General features: G+C 44.9%; 1 protein-coding gene across 1 annotated transcript; it reads left to right on the top strand.

The window, feature by feature from the left end:
- Positions 1-3975: 3975 nt before the first annotated feature.
- Positions 3976-5890, top strand: LOC141648552 (S-adenosyl-L-methionine:benzoic acid/salicylic acid carboxyl methyltransferase 3-like). The gene is made up of 4 exons (XM_074457277.1): positions 3976-4129; positions 4223-4627; positions 5007-5267; positions 5378-5890. The coding sequence occupies exons 1-4, from the start codon at positions 4010-4012 to the stop codon at positions 5720-5722; spliced, it is 1131 nt and encodes a 376-aa protein (XP_074313378.1). The 5' UTR covers positions 3976-4009; the 3' UTR covers positions 5723-5890.
- Positions 5891-21449: the final 15559 nt, after the last annotated feature.

Here is a 21449-nt window from a genome sequence, read left to right as displayed (position 1 = left end):
AATGATTCTGGCTAATCTCTCCTTCCAATATTATTCTCCATATATTTTATATTATCTTTTACATATTCTCTTGATTGTAATCTTTACTTAATTCATTGTATATCCTAGCATATCATATTGTAATCTTCTCTAGTTAGAAAACTTAGGTTATACTTAGCTATGACTCTTTGTATAAATACGTTTATCATATTGTTAATACAATTCAAGCTTTTCCAAACACCTCTCCTCTATATCCTTACAAAATGATCACTAGGGTGTAATTGAGCAGGAAAAAGTGGACGAGTTCAACATGCCGTTTTATACTCCCAACAGTTGAGGAGGTAAGAAAATTAGTCGAGGCTGAAGGATCGTTTGCTCTTAACAAACTTGAAACGTTTACAACTTGACTGGAGCGTAGATACCTCTCAAAACCTCGAAACTTAAGCTAAGTTTGTATCCAAGACAATAAGAGCAGTGGTAGTGTTATAACAGGAGCAAGAAAGAACAAATAAAGAACAATAAAAGACAAACGCACAGAATTTACGTGGTTCACTAACAGTGTGTTAACTATGTCCACAGGGCGGAAGGGAGAGAGTTTTATTGATATGTGAGGAGTTTTCAGATTAATTAAAAATTCAGACGGTATGATAAGCATGACCTCTGCTTAGAGAGTTTATATAATACTCTCTAAGACCCTGCATAGTCGTTTGAAGCGGCAACTAACATAATCAAGGCACAAACCCAACAGGTAGAACCTTTAATTACAACTGCATTTGGTCATGCTGTTATGGACGATTTGTTTTTATTGTTCGAAACACGTGTTAAGGAACGAATTGCTAAAAAAACCGGTGAATTCTTTAACATTGTGCTATCGGTGACCAAGAAAGACTGAAACTTCTTTCTTTTACTTTAAAAATTACAGTGTGTGTAATACAATTCCTATGGTTATCAGAAAATAGATTTTTCATTGATAATTTATGTACTATTTATCGCTAGATACTTGTATGTAGAAATTGAATAAAGATCATTTTATGTATCAAAAGAATCATTGATATTTGTATGTAGAAATTGAAACAATTAACTAATTAAGCATTTTGTACGTCAACAACATTGTAAACCATGCTTAACGCAATCAACACAATTCGATTTCCTTTTCGTACGAGAAATACTTCTGTCCTCCCAGAGGACGTCCTCCTTACACACACATGAGGATTTTACAATATTTAATTGTATGTGTGTGTGGTCCTCCTCATTGTGTGTAGGGAGGACGTTCTCCGGGAGGACGAAATAATTTTCCTTTTCGTATTATTGCATTCACGCAAATCTCGGGGTGCACTCTTCTACTACTAGTCTACTACTACGATACTCGATTCCCTTCCTAACGGCCTTCGTTATATTCTTCTTGAAGATTTACTAGGAGCTGCTTTCCCTGTTTAGTCCTACCTTAGACTATTTGTATTTTTCTGGCTTTGCCCTCTCTTACATACCAAAATAAAAAAAATTAAAAAATAAATATGCACTTTGAAACTTCATTATAAGTTCGCGAATATCTTCATCCGTAAAGCATGTAAAAAGTAAAAGGCCCAAGCCTTCAAAAAGCGGGTGGGCCGGGATCGGGCCAATGGGCTTGGGCCAAAATAGAGCTCCACTATTAGTTACGGATTAACTAATTTTGGATCATAGAAATCCAACATAAAGAGCGTAAGAGAATGTAAAATTCGATAAGTCTGGATCATGTTGAATAAAGATCCAAATCTATGAGGTTCAACCTATATACATGTCAAATCCGGCTTTGAAGGTTCCAAAATTTTTAGTCCCATATCCGTACGGACCGTATCCATTATGCTCTGGCAGATCGGATCAATTTGGCCCGACATTTAAAGATCCATGTCTCGTCTGTATAGAGTTCGAAATTTTTATAGAATCACTTGTGTTTCCAAATTGATTTTGAAGATCAACTCTATGAATAAGAACATAAATTATCATTGACAATCTCTTTTGCAGATTACATTACAAATTCCGATACATTATGATCTATCGATCTCTATATAGGATTATGGTTTTGTCATTGATAGCACAATGTCAAGGTATTCACCTTTTTTCCGAGTAATTCGTTCCTTAACACGTATTTCGAACAATAGAAACAAATCATCCATGACTGCAGGGCTAAATAATGTAGTCTCAAGCAAAGGTTCTCTCACCTTTAAAACCATGTCCTGGAGGGTCGAGCCAAGTAACTCGTATAGTCGTATCGTATATCGTGTCAGGGTTATCACTATTGAAGCTACCTAGTAGTACCAAGATCATACCACCTTGTGAGACCATTTCCCTCGAACGTAACTCTAAAAACAACATGAAATCTTTTATAAATTGTGCATAATATGCTTTGTGTATCTCTGGAGGGCTTGTTTTCGCTATGTATATGTTCTCTTTGTTCAATGGTTCTCCATTTTCGTTCACCAATCCTCTTGGTACCCGGCATTTCAATTAACAAAACGTCAGCGAAGTTCATGGCCTAATAGTTAAAACTCAAGTATTGCGAGTTTGGGGTTCTAATTCCAGTCCCCCTATGTTATACGGAGAGTATTTACCTTGTTACCGTATGGCTCATTGTGACTTAAAACTTTAGGGTAAATTATTGGTAGTCTTGGGTGAGTCTTGTTCAAGACTACCAATAATTTTAAAATTTTAATATAATTATTTATCAATAAAATATTTGAAAATTAGGTTAATTATAATTTGTGATGTTATATTTGAAGGTAGATGTAATAATAACGTGTGTTTAAATATAAAAATACTTATTAGAGCATCGATTACATTGAAACGACCATCTTCACAATAATGAATTAGGTCATTACTAAAAAGAACAATAAAATTTTCAAAATTTTTCCCCCAAAAAGAATCCAGTTAAATAAGAAAACAAGTGTTTCTTTCATTAATATATAATATTTTAATCTCTATAATATTTTCTAAACTCTAAATTATAATCATTTGATTAAAATAAAACAAATTTAGTATAAATCTAAAAATTATAAATATTTAAATATTTTATTAGTGTTGTTATTATATATTAGAGAATGACTTAACATATAAAGTTTAGTGATAAATAATACTCCCTCCTTTTCACAATAAACTTCCCATTTCATTTTGACACAAAAATTAATGAAACACAATACTCCACCATATAAATAAATTTGGACAACACAAACAGTGGCGGAGCGAGGATTTTAAGTCAGCGGGGCGAAAATTTTCAACGGGGCGGAAGGGTAATATTATAAGGGAATCTCGAAAAAATTCAAAAATTTTATCTAAAAATTTCAAATTTTCAAATGCCGATGGGGCGACCCGAAATCGACCCGACCCGATGACGACCCATAACCCGACACGACCCGATCATCAGCGGCCCGAACCTGACCCAGACCCGATCCGATATTGACCCGACCCGATGCTGACCCGATTAAATTGATGACCCGAAAATTATTAAGCTTAATTTTGATCAAGATGAAATTGATTTTGTATTTAGCTTAGATTGATATGTTTGACTTAGTAATGAAATAATTAAACCAAATAATTGGTTAAAAACTAAATTTAGTGGTAAAAAATTGTAGTAATGCGATTAAGTTACCGGACCCGATAATGACCCGAACCGATACATCATTTGACCCGATAATGACCCGAACCTATAAGGTAACAGAGTATAGATAATAGACTTTATAAACTAATGACAAGACAAAAAGTAGTACATGTGAGTTTGTGTACTCACAAGGGAATACAATTCAATACATTTTATTTCGATAAATCTTAGGGAGTGAAGGACAAGTGCCAAGTTTTATGGTGTCCAACAACCTTTTCTACGGCGCCCTTCATCAAAACCTATGAATGCAGTACAATTTTTTTTCAAAGTTTCCGGTGTCTTATGACACCCCAATCCACAACGTGGATTCGCCACTGAGTGTAATAGTAAATATTGCTCCTATATAATGGAGTCCTTTCTTTTCAATTGGCACCAAACAAAATAGTAATATACAACATGCAAGGCGATGCAAGCGTAGGAGAAAGGAAAAATACACAAGAAATGGAAGTCGAAAAGGTTTTTCATATGAAGAAAGGTGTCGACCACACTAGCTATGCAAGGAACTCTCTATTGCAGGTCTACTATTCCGTCCTTCGTCATCTTACTGTATTTCTTCGATTATTTTACATTGCACCCTGAAATCTTAAACTTTTGCATGCTTTGTAACAGAGAACAATATCATCACAGGCTGGACCGATAATTGTAGAAAGCGCAAGGAAAGTCTATGACACCTTAAGGCCAGAGTGCCTTATGATGGCCGAAATGGGTTGTTCTTCAGGACCAAATTCTTTGCTACTAGTCTCGAAAATCATTGACGTAATTGACGAGGCTAGCCGGAGTATAAACTGTCAATGTCCTCAATTCGGAGTGTTCTTAAACGATCTACCCGGGAATGATTTCAATACCTTGTTTAACTTGCTTCCGAATTTCAACCAGGGCTTGCAAGAAGCTAAAGGAAGCGGTTTCAGACCTTGTTTTGTGTCGGGAATACCCAAGTCGTTTTATGGACGAGTTTTCCCTGACAAATTTCTTCATTTTGTTCACTCATCAAACAGTCTTCACTGGCTTTCTCAGGTAAACAAATGCGGGATTGGGTCATCAGGCTAGCGTTAAATTTTCAACCAAAGTAAAAGCGGGTTAGCAAGTTTGGGATGGATTAGTGGATTGGGCCTTTGTAATTTTCATAAAATGTTTTGTCCGTACCTGCTTATTTTGTGGGTTAGATGGGCTGGGTTAATGGACCGGACGATCCATGAACAACTTTCCATTCTTAAAAGATGCATATATTAAAATCGAAAGTTGTTTTATTTTTTGTGTCAAATTAAATGAGCAAAAAGGTACATAATAGGGGTAGTGGAACTAGAACCTCGGTCTTAGTGTACAAAATAAACGGGCACGTCTTAATTATTATGCCAAGATTTGTTCGGTGAAGTAATGTTAATTGAGATGACAGGTACCAAAAGGATTGGTGAGCGAAAATGGCGAAGCATTGAACAAGGGGAACATAGTCTTAGCAAAATCAAGTCCTCCAGAGATACACAAGGCATATTATGCACAATTTGAAAGTGATTTCACGTTGTTTTTAAGGTCACGTTCAAGGGAAATGGTCTCTGGTGGTGGTATGGTCGTGGTTCTCACTGGTAGCATCAATAGTGATGACCCTGACTCGATGCTGGAGTTGGTTGGCCCTATCCTCCAAGATATGGTTTTAAAGGTGATTAATTAACTTGGCATTGATCTATTGTTGTAGAGTTGTAGACGAATATTTGATATAATATGAAAGACGAGTTAGAAAAGAAATTTAACCCTTCGAGTTATCAACAGGGTGTGATTGAGCAGGAAAAAGTGGACGAGTTCAACATGCCGCTCTATACTCCAACAGTTGAGGAGGTAAGAAAATTAGTCGAGGCTGAAGAATCGTTTGCTCTTAACAAACTTGAAACGTTTACAACTGACTGGAGCGTAGATACCTCTCAAACCCTCGAAACTCAAGCTAAGTTTGTAGCCAAGACCATAAGAGCAGTGGTAGAACCTTTAATTACAACTGCATTTGGTCATGCTGTTATGGACGATTTGTTTCTAATGTCCGAAACACGTGTTAAGGAACGAATTGCTAAAAAAACCGGTGAATTCTTTAACATTGTGCTATCGGTGACCAAGAAAGACTGAAACTTCGTTCCGGCCGCCTTTACTTTAAAAATTACAGTGTGTGTAATAAAATTTCTATGGTTATCTGTAAAATAGATTTTTCATTGATAATATTTGTACTATTTATTGCGAGATACAATATGTAATGCTGTTGTATTGTTGAATAAAGATCATATTATGTATAAAAAATAATTATTCATACCTGATTTGTTACTACTACTACTACTACAATACTCGATTCGTCTCATAACGGTCTTCGTTCGATTCTTCGTGAAGATTTACTAGGAGCTGCTTTCCCTCGTTTAGTCCTACTTTAGTCTATTTGCATTTTTCGAGCCTTTTCCCCTCTTACGTGCCAAAAAAAAATATTCACTTTGAAACTTCATTATAAGTTTGCAAATATCTTCATCCGTAAAGCATGTAAAAAGAGCATATATAAGAGAATGTAAAATTCGATAAGTCTGGATCATGTTGAATAAAGATCCAAATCTACACAAATTCTCATTGAAGACATGACATATCCGTCACAAGCTTGTGACGGATACCATTTTACCTCACAATGTACCCACTTTTTCTCTCTCTGCAACACTATTTATGTGGTCCCCTTTCTCCACTAACCCATTTTGTTACCATTTTATCTCACAAAATATCCGCCACAAATGGTAACCCGTCACAAGGGAGACCAATTGCCAAATCTATGAGGTTCAACCTATATACATGTCAAATCCGGCTTTGAAGGGTCCAAAATTTGTAGTCCCATATCTGTATCCATTAGAGCTAGACTTGTCAAAACCCGACCCGACCCGCCTGACCCGTTTTTAGGGTTACAGACCCGGTTTTTTCGACCCGCGACCCGTTTGACCCGAACCCAAAATGACCCGTTATTTTAGGGTCGAGACCCGACCCGAACGGGTCGACTCGTTGGGTCAAAGGTAAATCAAGAATTTTATTAAAATATTAATATTTCTATATTATATTTGAAAAAATAGTTAAAAAAATATTTTTTATTACTTAAAATTACAAAAACAACTAAAAAGTTAATTTTATATAACTTTTATAATATTTAATAATAAAATAATTATTAAAAAAACTTTATTTTAATAATTATGTCAATATAATTAATGTAAACGTTGAATATGATTAAAATATTAATTTTAAATAGTTGGATATATTGGTAGTTAAATTACAGTTTGTAGTATTTTGAGAAGCATCACAATAGTTTGGAGTATTCTCATTAAATAACCCTTTTTTTAATTAAAAAAATCGTTTAAAAAAGACGTTAGAAATTATTTCTTGACCCGTATTCTGACCCTAACCCGACCCGTGACCCATATAACCCGACTCGTATCTGACCTGACCTGTATTCAACCCGACCTGTATTCTGACCCGACCCGGGACCCGACCCGTTTGACAGGTCTAATTAGAGCATTAACAATGGTCGTTTTTAGAGGAGTTCTTATTTATGAACGAATTGAAAACAAAGCGTGTTAATCACATTTGTTTCGAAATAGATTATCATTAAAAATTCCGTTATATTATGATCTATCGATTTCTATATAGGATTATGGTTTTGCCTTGAGATTGACTTCTTAAAGAAAAAAGTTTTACTCTTTCTTCATCATTGATAGCACAATATTAAGGTTTTCACCTCTTTTTCGAGCAATTCGTTCCTTAACACGTATTTCGAACAATAGAAACAAATCATCAATGACTGCATGGGTAAATGTAGTTTCAAGCAAAGGTTCTACCACTTTTCTTATGGACTTAGCTACAAACTTGGCTTGAGTTTCGAGGTTTTGACAGTATCTAGGCTCCACCACTCGTAAATGTTTCAAGTTTGTTGAGAGCAAATGATCCTTCAGTCTCGACTAGTTTTCTTACCTCCTCGACTGTTGGAGTATAGACGGGCATGTTGAACTTGTCCAGTTTTTCCTGTACAATCACACCCTGGTGATCATAACTCACAAGGGTTAATTTCTTTCCAAATTGTGATTTTCGAATATCAAGAATTTATCTACAACAAGAGATGCAAGTTAATTAATTAATTAATTACCTCTAAAACCATGTCCTGGAGGGTAGAGCCAAGCAACTCCGATGATCGAGTCGGGTTCATCACTTTTGATGCTGCCATTGAGTACGATGACCATGCCACCAGCAGAGATCATTTCCCTTGAACGTGACCTTAGAAATAACGTAAAATCTCTTTTAAATTGTGCATAATATGCCTTGTGTATCTCCGGAGGGCTTGTTTTTGCTATTGTTCCGGGTGTAATTCCAGAGCAAGTATCGTCACCACCCGTGGCTTGTAGAATGATGTCTTGAGTTAGATTCTCCTTTGGTCTTATTCGTCCCTCTCGGCCTCTCCTGCAACAATGAACGAACTGAGGGCTTGGCTTTGTGCCAAGCGTACTCACTCCGACGCCTTGGTCGAAACGTAAACGTATATGTTGTATGCTAATTGGCTAGGAATATATTGTAGAGAGATAAGGAAGATTATACCGGATGAATAGTGTATTTAGGTTAAGTTGTGTATTTTTGGATTGGATTCCTTCCTCAATGAATGTTGAGGAGTATTTATAGACTTCACCTTTTGTCACGTAGTGGCCAAGTGGCCAAGTGGCTAGCAGTGGAAAGATCGATCTACCCCTCGGCCGAGGGACCTATGGCAGGCCGGCGGGCCCTGTTGACTCACCGCCGAGGGATCTTGGATATGAGTACGCGGATATGTGTCCCGGCCGGCGGTTGTCACGCCGGACCCGGGACCGACCGGCCGATGGGCTTCATCGGCTAGGTTGTCTAGGTCGTTGACTTCTTTGTGGACATCTTTGACCTTGCTCAATATGTTGACTTGGTCGGCGGTGCGAATATGCCCCATCAATTTGCCCCCGCCGTAGTCTATGCCGTGGTATGGGCTTCGATGTACGTCTGAGCGTATATTCTGCGCAAGTAGTTTGCAGAAAATTTTCCTGCATCGGCATCTTCTGCACCGGCTTCTTCACCTCTGCCTAGTCTTTCTTAGGCCGTACCATATCCCCCCTCCACATGGATGTGTTTTGGGCATCCGATGTGGAAAAGAAAGGGACGCTGACCGAGACCGAGGTTGAGACTGCCGGTTACTTTTGATTGCCCCCGGCCGGCGGTGTCTTGCTTGGTCGATCATGTGGCCGGCGGAGAAAAGGTGCATGGGAATTTGTTGAGGAAGGTGAATAGGCGGAGAGTCTTGAATAGGCGTGTTGAAGACGTTTGGTCACTGTTGCATTGATTGACACAACTGTTGCAACGATTGACATTCCGTGGTTGCATGTCCAACACGTGTCTGCATGCTGATTGGTTGACGCTTCATGGGCTATTCTCTGATTGGTCTTGCCTCATGGGCTTTTCCCTATAAATAGGGCAGTTGCTCCGTGAAATTGGTCACCAATTTCATTCTCCAAAATTTTTCTTCTCTAAACTTGTAAGGGCTTCTGTCTTCTAACATTCGAGTTGTTATTCCGTGAGTGTTTTTCTTCGAGGTAAACAAACAAACTTCTTTTTATTTTGTTGAATAATTGTTGCTATTATGTTTGCTATCGGCGCCGGACTAGCACTTCTGCGCCGGAGGATTACCCATTGCGTCTTGATGGGGAGGAGATACTAGACGCCATTCCGATAAGGTTTGGGGGCCCTAGGTCTCCTTCTCCCGCGATCGACCCACCACCAGGGGGACGGGGATGAGGGTGAGGATGCTTGACGAGGATGAGGGGACCCCTTCCGATGGTGGGAGGTCATGTCTGTCCCCGGATCATGGCGAGCCTGTACGACCGGTCTTGAACGTGGTTGGTTCCATAAGTTCGGCCGTTGTTCCGGCGAGACATTTTTCGGAGGCCATTTCTCGTTCGGTGAGGGGTATAGGATCGTTATTCCTAAAGAGGGTCAGGCGGTCTGTTGCCCTCCACCGGGTCACACCGGCGTGTACATCAGGCATCTGGAGTATGGGCTGCGGTTTCCTCTGAATAGATACGTCGTGGCCATTATCAGAGCTATGAACGTCGCGGTGGCCCAACTACATCCGCTGGCCATGAGGACGATAGTTGGCTTTGTGTGGCTTTGTCTCTTTAAGGGGGAGATCCCGACAGTCAACTTATTCCGCCGACTTCACAGTCTCCGACCGTCAATTGCTAATAAGGTGGGGTGGTACAGCGTACAGACGGAGCCAGGCTATGCCTCCGTGAACAAGCTTACTTCCTGTAAAGACTGGCAACGGCGGTGGGTTTATGTCCAAGTGCCGGAGGATTACCCATTGCCCCGGTCTTTCCAGAGCCCTGTTTACTTGCGGTGTGAGAACCGGGAAGAGTATGAGGAGTGTACCTCCCGGGGTAAGGTTAAAATGGACGCTTGAAGGTTCCTCTTGCGAGGATGAGGAGCGGGCGATCTGTGCTCGATCTTTGAGAAGGGATGGCTACCCCGACTCGATTATTCTTCGAGATGAGCCGCTCGGTCACGTCGGCCTCATCCCGCCCCTCGGCCCGGGGAGTGGGGTCGGTGTGAGGCCTATTTTTGCCTGTCATGCTCCTGTTTCTAGAGCTATGTTCTATTCCTGTCGTGTAATTCTTGTTTGGTTTTCTTTTTGCAGACCGGTTTGGCCAGGATCTGTCCGAGAGTACCTTGAAGCGGTTAGGCCTTGATAAGGACGGGAAGGTAGTTGTGCGGCATCCTACGGCTGAATTGCGCGATCGCAGACCGTCTCCCACCGAGCTCATGGATAAGCAGCTAAAAGGGGTGGATCCGGTGGCGGCTCAGGCAAGGGTTCTCGGAGGCGTGCCAAAGAGAACGAAGAGGGCTGCGACTACGGCGGCGGCGGCGGCGTCTGTGCCTGCTCCCTCTTCGACCCCAGTGGTTCAGAGGGAGCCTGTGGAGGTCGTTGATGTTACCGGGGGGTCGGTGACCATTGCTAACGAGCCGCCGCTTGCTTCTACCGTTGTTGGGGAGAAGAGGAAAGAGCCACCGTCTTCTTCCGTTGTTGCTGGGGAGAAAACCGATCCATCCGGCCCTCGAACAAAAAGGGCCCAAACTGGTACGGATCTAACTTGTGGTTCGGATTTGGCTGGTTCGCTGGACATCCCAGACGACCGGCTTTCTGATGTGTCAATGCACGGTGACATGGATGCTTTGTGCAAATTTTTTGCAGATCCTTCCTCGGCGGCGCCGTTCTTATTGAACGGCAATCGGGAAGCGACACGAGAGGGCTATCGAGACGGGGGTGACGGAAATGTCATTGTTGACTCCTCCGCTCGTAGCATCTCGCCTCCGAGCTTGTGGCGGAGGGTCTGAGAATGTATAAGAGGCCGGCGAAGTGGACCCAACAAGCCGGCTCCTATATCGCGGAGCGGGAGAAAACCATGGGCCAAGCTGCGCCGTGATGGCGAAACTTAGACTTGACCTCTCTCCGCCGCAAGGGGGAGGCCGCGAAGTTTAAATCGGATTTCTTCTCCGCCAAGAAGCGCGCGGAGGAGGTTGAGAAGCTGCTGGGGGCCGAGAGAGCCAAAGTTGAGGAAGCTGATGGCGCCACTGCCAAGATGATGGAGGAGCGGGATAGGTACAAGGACGCTCATAAAGCCGCGGTTGCCGAGGGGGAAAAATGGAAGAATCAGTTCCACAATCAAGCGGAGGCGCTTAAGGACGCGCAGTCATCATCGCTCAAAGGGAGAAGGACATTGCCATGCTCCAAGATGAACTTCTCCCAAAAATGTGTGCGCCCACTTCCGGACCGGGCCGAGGAGGCGACCAGGGAGGCGATAAAAAGGGTCGTCCCCGATGGTTCCTTTCCGTGGGATAAATTTGAGAAGCTCTTGGACGAGATGGCTGAGGCTGCGGAGGCAGCGGCTGCAGAGAAGACGGAGGCGGCGAAGGTGGCTCGGTAGCCGAGGTGCTTGAAAATGTCGAGCCCTCGTCCGAGCCGACCCAACGAGGAGGCTGCTGCTGCTGCTGCTGATGGAGGGAATCAACAGGCATAGGGAGACGGGCGGTCGTCACCGGACTCCCGGCGTCTCGGATAGCTTTAGGCGTTCGGGGCCAATTATTGAGCCTTCTCTCCCCCGCCATCTTTTGGCGCTTCAAATCCTAAGTCTGTACCCTTTTGTTTCCTTATTTCCTTGCTTCTTGTAAAACTTTGGTAGGTAGAGTTTTAGGCTATCCTTATGGGGACGGCCGTCGCTTGTACTCTTCTAGCGATTATTAGTTTTTTAATGGAGTTTAATCTTTGGGTCCTCGGCTCGGCCGGGCTTTGATCATATTATTCCTCACTTGTCTTCTTGCGTTGTTTTAATTGAGTGCCTTTGTTTTTACCGTTGGCATGGCCGAGGCGATTAGTACGCGCATCACAACTGTGTTAACGTCTTTAGCATTTCCTTTAGCGTGCCGGTCATTGTGTCCCCGCGCTCTCGTTTAGGGCAGAATCGTAGGCATATTGACCGCCGAGTCGCGTCTCAACCGCACCGAGTATACGTTTCTTCTAGCATATCGGTCGTTGTGTCCCCGTCGCTCTCGCTCCTCGCCGAGGTAATCGGGGTTACGGCTCGATAGCGCTTATCGGCATCATTGTGTCCCGTCGCTCTCGGCTAGGGCCGAGGTAATCGTCGGGTTATGGCTCGATAGCATTCGAATCGTAGGCGTATTGACCGCTAGACTCGCGTATCAACCGCACCGAGTACACGTTTCTTCTAGCATATCGGTCGTTGTGTCCCCGTCGCTCTCGGCTTTGGCCGAGGTAATCAGGGTTACGGCTCGATAGCGCTTATCGGTCATTGTGTCCCCGTCGCTCTCGGCTAGGGCCGAGGTAATCGGGGTTATGGCTCGATAGCATTCTTCTAGTGTACCGGTCATTGTGTCCCGTCGCTCTCCGAGGCCGAGGTAATCGGGGTTATGGCTCGATAGCGATTCTTCTCTTTGAGTGACAAACACTTCGATGGAAAAGTTGGGTGATTCATTCGTTTGCCACGATCATGCGTTGGGGTGTCCACAATGGATTTGGACACCTCCGCCGCTACACAAAGTATTTCCTCAAGTTGTCGGTGTTCCAATGGCTTATCAAAGGCACACCTCCCATGTCCTGTCACGGCCAGGTATGTGCCCGGTCTCATCTCTTCAATCACCTTGTAGGGACCCTCCCGATTGGCCGTCGATTTACCATGAATATTTCCTTTGTTGGTGGCGGTACTTCCTTAGGACTAGGTCTCCCACTTTTAAATCCCTCTTGTGGACTCTTCTGTTGTAGGCTCTTTTCATCCGGTTTTGATATACTGCCAAGTTGAGGCGTGCCGTATCTCGGCTTTCTTCGACCAGGTCTAAGGAAGCTTTCAGTGCCATCCTCGTTTTCAATCGGGCAAGGTAGCCGTTCAATGTTGGCACCGTTGCTTCAATCGGTAGGGATCGCCGGAGCCGTAGAGACTAGGTGGAAAGGGGTGTAACCCGTTGCTTCTTTCTCCGTGGTTCGAAGGGACCATAGGACGCCGGGTAGTTCATCGGCCCATCTTCCCTTAAGGTCTTCGACTGTCTTCTTCAAACCGTTGAGGATCGTTTTGTTGGCCGCCTCCGCCTGTCCGTTGCTCTGTGGGTGGCAGACGGAGGAGTATGCAAATTTGATACCAAGTTCTTCTAACCAATTCATTATCAGGTCACTCCAGAACTCTCGGCCGTGGTCAAATACTATAACTTGGGGTAGTCCGAAACGAGTTATAACATTTTCCCAGATTACCTTTCTGACGGCCGCTGTGGTCTTCGCCGATCGCTTGCTACAGCTTCAACCCATTTGGTGAAGTAATCAACAGCGACGATCAAGAACTTCCTTCCTCCGGAGGCTGTTGGGAATGGTCCTAGCATGTCCATCCCCCACTGTGCGAAGGGAAGAGGGCTGAGCACCGGTTGTAGGTCCCTGGAGGGAGCGTGTATTACCGGGGCATGCATCTGACAGTTCGTGCACTTCTTGGTCTTTGTTCTGGAATCTTGGAGCATGGTGGGCCAGAAGTAGCCGGCTCGTAGAGCTTTGTGGGCTAGCGTTCTTGCCCCCATGTGGTGTCCACAGATGCCTTCGTGAATCTCTGTCAGTATTAGCTCTGCGTCGGCCGGACCGACACACTTCAAAAGTGGTCTTATTACGGACCTTCCGTACGTTCTCCTTCGAACACTAAGTACCTGGCGGCGATCCGTTTCATTTTGGCCGAGGGATTGCGGCCCTCCGGTAATTCACCTGTAAGTTTGTGTTTCATTATCGGAGTCATCCATGTTGTCTCGGCCTCTACGTTGCCCACCATGCCGTCGGTCTCATTGATGCTCTTCGCATTCCGGATATCTACCAGCACGGTTCGGCTAACGTTCTTGATGGTTGAGCTGGCAAGTTTGGAGAGAGCGTCGGCCCGGTTGTTCTCGGATCTGGGAACGCATAGGATTCGGAAAGACTTCAATTTTGCTATGTCGGCCTTTACCCTTTCTAGGTACCTTACCATTCCGTCATCCCGAGCCTCAAACTCTCCTCTGATTTGGTTAGTAACCAACAGTGAGTCTGTCTTCAACACAATGTGCTCTGCTCCGGCAGCCCTAGCTAGCTCGACCCCGGTTATCACCGCCTCGTATTCGGATTCGTTGTTCGAGGCCGAGAAGGTGAATTTCAAGGCGTACTCGAACTCGTCCCCGTTTGGGCTGATGATGAGGATGCCGGCTCCTGAGTTGTTCGTCGTGGAGGAGCCGTCGGTGTAGACCTCCCATATGCCTGGGTTTGGCTCTTCTTGATATGTGCATTCGGCCAGGAAATCTGCAAGTGCTTGCCCCTTTATCGAAGGCCTTGGTTTGTACTGAATGCCGAAACCAGAGAGCTCCACTGCCCATTTGATGAGCCTGCCGGATTGTTCGAATCTTTCCAAAGCTTTCTCGAGTGGCTGATCGGTTAGGACCGTCACGGGGTGTGCGTCAAAGTAAGGTTTTAACTTCCTTGTGGCAACGACGACGGCGAAGGCTGCTTTTTCAATTAGTGGGTAATTTCTCTCGGCGGGCAACAGCGTATGGCTGACAAAGTAGATTGGGTCTTCTTTGTTGTCCTCTTCCCTGATGATCACGGCGCTGACCGTGGCCGAGGTAACTGCTATGTATAGGTATAGCGTCTCCCCCAGCATCGGCCTGGACAGAGTTGGGAGAGTCTGAAGATGGGCTTTCAGTTGCTTGAAAGCCGTGCTCTGTTCCTCCCCCCAGCTGAAGTCTTTATTCCCTTTCAAAACTTTGAAGAATGCGGTGCTCTTGTCGGCTGACCGAGAGATGAAACGGGCGAGAGCCGCCATTCTTCCGGTCAGCATCATAACCTCTTTTCGGTTCCTTGGCTCCGGTAGGTCTAAGATTGCCTGGACTTTGTCCGGATTTGCATCGATGCCTCGGCACCGACAAGTACACCGAGGAATTTACCTGCCCGGACACCGAAGTTGCATTTCATTGGGTTGAGCTTCATCTTGTATTTCCTTAGTGAACAAAATGTTTCGTGTAAATCGGCGAGGTGTTCGCTGTCGGATTTGCTTTTTACAATAGCATCGTCGACGTAGGCCTCAATGTTTCGCCCTTTTTGATTTTGGAACACTTTGTCCACCAGCCTTGTATACGTTGCGCCGGCGTTTTTTAAACCGAACGGCATCATTTTGTACATGTACGTGCCGTTAGCGGTGATGAATGCGCATTTGGGCATGTCTTCCTCAGCCATGAAAACCTGGTGATATCCCGAGAAGGCGTCTAGCGGGCTCGGATGGTGTATCTGCGCCTGGCGTCGATTAAGTCGTCTATCCGTGGCAGAGGGTAACAATCTTTGGGGCATGCTTTATTAAGTTGGGTAAAGTCTACACACATTCTCCATGCCCCCGATGACTTCTTTACCATCACAACATTGGCTAACCACTCCGGGTAGGTGCAAGGCATAATAAAGCCCGCCGTAAGTAGTTTATCTATCTCGGCTTTGATGGCTTCATCTTTCTCGACGGAGGAGTTCCTCATCCTTTGCTTGACAGGGCGAGCGGTGGGGAGTACGTTCAGCTTGTGAATGATTACTTCCCGGCTTACGCCTGGCATCTCGGCTGCGGAGTAGGCGAAGACGTCCTTGTTTTTCCTTAGCAGAGCCAGGAGTTCGGTTCTGAATTTTGGTTCCAGGTTGGCACCGATGGTCACGGTGCGACCTGGGTCAATTTCCACCTCCTCTGTCTCTGCTCCTTCGACCATGCTGATGGTTTGGTCGTTCTCGGGCCTGGGAGTATGCTGTATCTGGAAGGATTTTAGTTTTGAAGCACCGGCTCTCACCCTCTCTAGATACCTTGTCGTCCTATAGTCCCGAGCCTTGTGCTCTCCTTTGATCTGACTGGTCAATAGGAGCGAATCCGTTTTTACCACGACGTGTTACGCCCCGCGCTTACGCTAGCTAGACTCCGGTTATCACCGCCTCGTACTTGGATTCATTGTTTGAGATCAAGGAGGTAAATTTCACGGTGTGCTCAAACACGTCCCCATTGGGGCTAGAAATAACGATGCTGGCTTTCGAGCTATCCGTTGTGGAAGGGCCGTTGGCGTGTATCTCCCATACGCCGGGTTCCTTCTCGTTTTTTGAGGCGAGCTTATGCGCTTCCCCCCGGTCCGAGACGTATATCAATGTCAAGGCCCGGATGGAAATTACGGCGTCGGTCTCACTCAAAGTGACCCGGCCTATGAGCACGTTGTGGGCGATGCGCCGTCGATGACGTAAATTCGGACATTACATTCCCGGGCTGCAGTTCCTCGCGCCGAACCTCACCGGCAGATCGACCGACCCTGGGGTACCAGGCCGATCCCGAAAAGTCAGACAGCGGGTTGGTGCCGGGTCTCAAATCTTCAATTTTCAGACCGAGGCTGAGAAAGCACTCTCTGTACATAATGTTTGTGTAGGCGCCCGTGTCAATCAGGCACCTTTTTACCAAGTGGTTGGCTATGTCTAAGTGGACCGTAAGTGGGTCGCTGTGAAGAGCAACGACTCCCTCGTAGTCCTTCTTCCCAATGGTCATATCGGGGATGTTGGGAGCGGGGGTGGCTGTGTTGGGCACAAAGTTGATGGTTTGGCACGATTCATTCAGGTGCCGCTTGTGCCCATGAGCGGACCCACCATGCCCGTTGCTCTCGGTGATGGCATGGATTACTCCTATCCGTTCGAAGACGGATTTGCTGTTTGACCCGCCGGCATTCGGTTTCTGGCTTTTGGCAACATATTTGCCGAGGCTCCCCTTCTGGATCAGCTCTTCAATGGCGTCCTTCAGATGTCGGCAGTCGTTGGTTAAGTGTCCGTGTGGCGGCGTGGTACTTACGATCGGCTCGTGTCACCGTCGCTTCTCGGCCTAGGGGGCCTTTCCCACTTCTGACCTTCGCTCTTGCTCAGAGCGAATACCTTGGCGGCCGGCAGGACTAGGGGGGTGTGATCGTTGTACCGTTTTTTGTAGTACGCCCCCGAACTCCCCCCGGCGCCCGTCGAGTCCTGTCTCCTGGCAGATTTGTCAGACCGTGGCCTATTTTTGTCACGGCTTCTTTCATCGGGGTTGTCCTCCCGACGGCTCTTCTTTTCTGAGTGCTCGGCCTCGTTGGGGCCTAACCACGTCTTGTGATAGTCTTCTACTTTGATGGCCTGTTCTGCCATTTTCCTGGCGGCGTCCAAGCCCAGGCCTCCGCACTTGATGAGCTCATTTATCAAATCTCCTCTTGGGAGGCCTTTCATCAGCGCGAAGGCCGCCAGTTCGGGATTAATCTCCCGAATCTGTTGGACCTTTCCGTCGAACCTCTTCATGTAGCTTCGTAGAGACTCGCCCCCTTCTTGTTTGATAGTTAGGAGGTCCGATGTCTCCACGGCCCTTCTCTTGTTGCAAGAGTACTGGGCTAGAAAGGCGTCCCTTAGGTCGGCGTAGTAGTACACCGAGCCGTCGGGGAGCCCCTTGTACCAACTTTGAGCCATCCCATGCAATGTCGTTGGGAAGACTCGGCACCATACTTCATCGGGCTGCTCCCATACTGACATGTGAGACTCGAAAGCCTCAGCGTGGTCGGCTGGATCACCCTCTCCTTTGTATGATATGGGTGGCAACTTGAGCTTAGTTGGCACCTGGACTTCTAGGACGTAGGCGCTGAGGGGCTGTCTGATCACATGCCTGACGACACGTGGCGATCGGCTCCTCGCATTCCTAGCCCGACTCCTCTCCTCGTAGCGGGAGGGACTCCTTTCCTGACTCTGGCGAGTCGGGCTTCTTCTTCTCCGACTCTGGTGGGTCGGACTTCTTTCATTCCTCCGGAGTGGGCCTCGTGGCTGCTGCGGTGACGCTGTCCCCCCGCGAGTGCGGTCGGGACTTATGTCCATCACCAGCATTCTGGGCTCCTCCGGTGTTTCAACAGGGCCAACCTCTTCCAGTGCTCCGTTCAAGTCTCTTGGAGTCACGTTCTGGGCCCTGGTCTCCTGGACGGGTCCCGCCGCTCTTGTCGGTGTGACAGTGTGAGTCGACGTCCTACCGATGAGGTCCAGGATTTGCTTTAGCAATGCCACGTCGACCACATGTCCCATGAGGGTGACTTGGTTGGCGGGCAGCGTCGCATCGGGTGTTATTGGCATCCCGAACTCTGGTTGGATTACTCCGCCGGCGGAGGGCTGCACGACTCCAGAATTGTTGAAGGTATCATCTTGGTGGAACGCGGTTTCGTCGGTCACGACTGCGTCTTGTTGTTTCGACATCCTCTTAGCTTTTTGGGTGGGTTTCTGTTTTTTCTTTTTTTTTTGTTTGGGAATGAATGTGACTAGCTTCTAGTGTCTCTCCCCACAGACGGCGCCAATTGTTCCGGGTGTAATTCCAGAGCAAGTATCGTCACCACCCGTGGCTTGTAGAATGATGTCTTGAGTTAGATTCTCCTTTGGTCTTATTCGTCCCTCTCGGCCTCTCCTGCAACAATGAACGAACTGAGGGCTTGGCTTTGTGCCAAGCGTACTCACTCCGACGCCCAAGTCAATAAACGTAAACGTATATGTTGTATGCTAATTGGCTAGGAATATATTGTAGAGAGATAAGGAAGATTATACCGGATGAATAGTGTATTTAGGTTAAGTTGTGTATTTTTGGATTGGATTCCTTCCTCAATGAAGGTTGAGGAGTATTTATAGACTTCACCTTTTGTCACGTAGTGGCCAAGTGGCCAAGTGGCTAGCAGGTGGAAAGACTGATCTACCCCTCGGCTGAGGGACCTATGGCAGGCCGGCGGGCCCTGTTGACTCACCGCCGAGGGATCTTGGATATGAGTACGCGGATATGTGTCCCGGCTGGCAGGTTGTCACGCCGGGACCCAGGCTGACCGGCCGATGGGCTTCATCGGCTAGGTTGTCTAGGTCGTTGACTTGCTGTGGACATCTTTGACCTTGCTCAATATGTTGACTTGGTCAGCGGTGCAGAATATGCCCCATCAGCTATGAATATGTTCCCCTTGTTCAATGCTTCTTCATTTTCGCTCATCAATCCCCTTGGTACCTGTCATCTCAATTAACATGAACTTCACCGAAGAAATCTTGGCCTAATGATTAAGATCACTCCCCTATTATGTGCCTTTTGGCTCAACCGACACCAAAAATAATATTCTCTCTGTTCCGCTCAATTTTTGTCCTTTGGTTTTGGCATAAAGACCAAGGAAAGAGGAGGTACTAAATGACAAGTGCACCAAATTGAGTGTGAATGATCATATTGCTCATCAAATTCATTCTTTAAAATAGAAAGGACAACAATTGACTGAGGGAACTCAAAATAGAATAGGATAATAAATGACTGGGATAGAGGGAGTACTTCCTTTGTCCCAATTATACTTTGGTGACTTCAAAAGGGCTTTTGTTTACCTGAGAAAGCCAATGAACACTGTACGATGAGTGAACAAAATGAAGAAATTTGTCAGGGAAAACTCGTCCATAAAATGATTTAGGGATTCCCGATACAAAACAAGGTCCGCAACTGCTTCCTTTAGCTTCTTGTAAGTCCTGGTTTAAATTTGGAAGCAACTTAAACATGGCATTGAAATCGTTCCCGGGTAGATCGTTTAAGAACACTCCAAATTGAGGGCATTGGCGGTTTATACTCCGGCTAGCCTCATCAGTTGCGTTTATGATTCTCGATACTACTTGGAAAGCATTTGGTCCTGAAGAACAACCCATGTCGGCCATCATAAGGCATTTTGGCCTTAAGGTAATATAGACTTCCCTTATGCGTTAATCGATTATCGGTCCCCGCCCGTGTTATTACTTGTTCTCTCATACAAAGCAAAAGTTTGAGATGTCGGGTGCAACAAGATAAGTCAAGTTCACTTCCGGCTTAGTTTCTATAAGTTCATTCACTCTTATAAGTTTAGTTCAGCTCTTATAAGTAATTCAGAAAAGTTTAGTTCAATTCATACTCATTTTTCTATAAGTTCAGGTTCTAGAAGTTCAGTTCAGTTCAGGTTCTATAAGTTCAGTTCAGTTCAGCTCCTATAAGTTCAATTCAACTCTTAATAGGTTAAAAATTAAAAGGGAATCTCGAAAAAATTCAAAAATTTTAACTAAAAATTTCAAATTTTCAAATGCCGACCCGAACCCCGACCTTAACCGACCCGATGCTGACTCGATTAAATTGATGACCCGAAAATTATTAAGCTTAATTTTGATCAAGATGAAATTGATTTTGTGTTTAGATTGATATGTTTGACTTAGTAATGAAATAATTAAACCAAATAATTGGTTTAAAACTAAATTTATTGGTAAAAAATTGTAGTAATGCGATTAAGTTACCGGACCCGATAATGACCCGAACCGATACATCATTTGACCCGAAATGACCCGACCCGATAACGACCGAAAGGGTATCTTGACCGATATGACCCGACCAGACGTGACCTGACCCAAACCCGATCTGGCTGACCCGATTGCCACCTCTAACCCCCAACGTCCCCCCACTTAGACCTAGAGCTGGTAAAATTGACCCGACTCAATCTTCGAACTCAAGATTCAAATTTGTTCTGAACTCGAATTGACCCGACCCAATATAATCCAACCCGATTATTTATTGTTATTGTTCACAAATAATTTGATAATAGTCGACCCGAAAATGACTCGGCCAACTAACCCAACCTGAATTGGCCCAAATCGACCTCGACCCGATTGACCCATTAGCCAGGTCTACGGCCCACCCCACCCTTACACAGAAGAAACTTAACTCTCCTTGAGTCCTTGATTTTTTAATTAATGTTCACTCTTAATTAAAAAAGAAAAAGAAAAAGAAAAATGTCTCACTGTATATGCCTTTCAACGTACGTAAAACTTGATTGATTGATTGTGTTGCATGGGGTCTCAAATAAGAAGAAAAGTCTGTAATTTTATGCTGCATGTTTTAACAATGTAGAAGTAATAGTAGTGGCGGATCCAGGAAATTTTTTTTACGGGGTCCCTTTGCTTTATGCGAGGTGGATACTGTAACGGATTAGTGGCGGATCCAGGAAATTTTAGCTTATTTTATAAATATTAATCAAAATTTAAAATTTATAAGATAATATTAAAAATATTTGAGGATTCAACCAATATTGTACAAAAGTATAATCAGTTGGTAAATAAGGTAAATATTCCCTTAGTTTCGATAATTTATTTATCTTTGATTTTGGCACAAAGGCAAACAAAAAAAAAACGGATAATTTATAGCTCTTATTATTTAATAACAATTATTACAAATTTTTGATT

Source organism: Silene latifolia, chromosome 3, assembly GCF_048544455.1.
Source record: "Silene latifolia isolate original U9 population chromosome 3, ASM4854445v1, whole genome shotgun sequence".
Taxonomy (NCBI): Eukaryota; Viridiplantae; Streptophyta; class Magnoliopsida; order Caryophyllales; family Caryophyllaceae; genus Silene; species Silene latifolia.
Note: the sequence above shows the minus strand (reverse complement) of the source record. Positions and strands in the feature narration are given on the sequence as shown.

Bases quoted from the DNA above. Each gene is read 5' to 3' on its own strand.
- LOC141648552 (XM_074457277.1), top strand. From the start codon at position 4,010: ATGCAAGGCGATGCAAGCGTAGGAGAAAGGAAAAATACACAAGAAATG. The intron at 4,628-5,006 runs GTAAACAAATGC...TTGAGATGACAG, and splicing joins GTCTTCACTGGCTTTCTCAG to GTACCAAAAGGATTGGTGAG. The intron at 5,268-5,377 runs GTGATTAATTAA...AGTTATCAACAG, and splicing joins TCCAAGATATGGTTTTAAAG to GGTGTGATTGAGCAGGAAAA.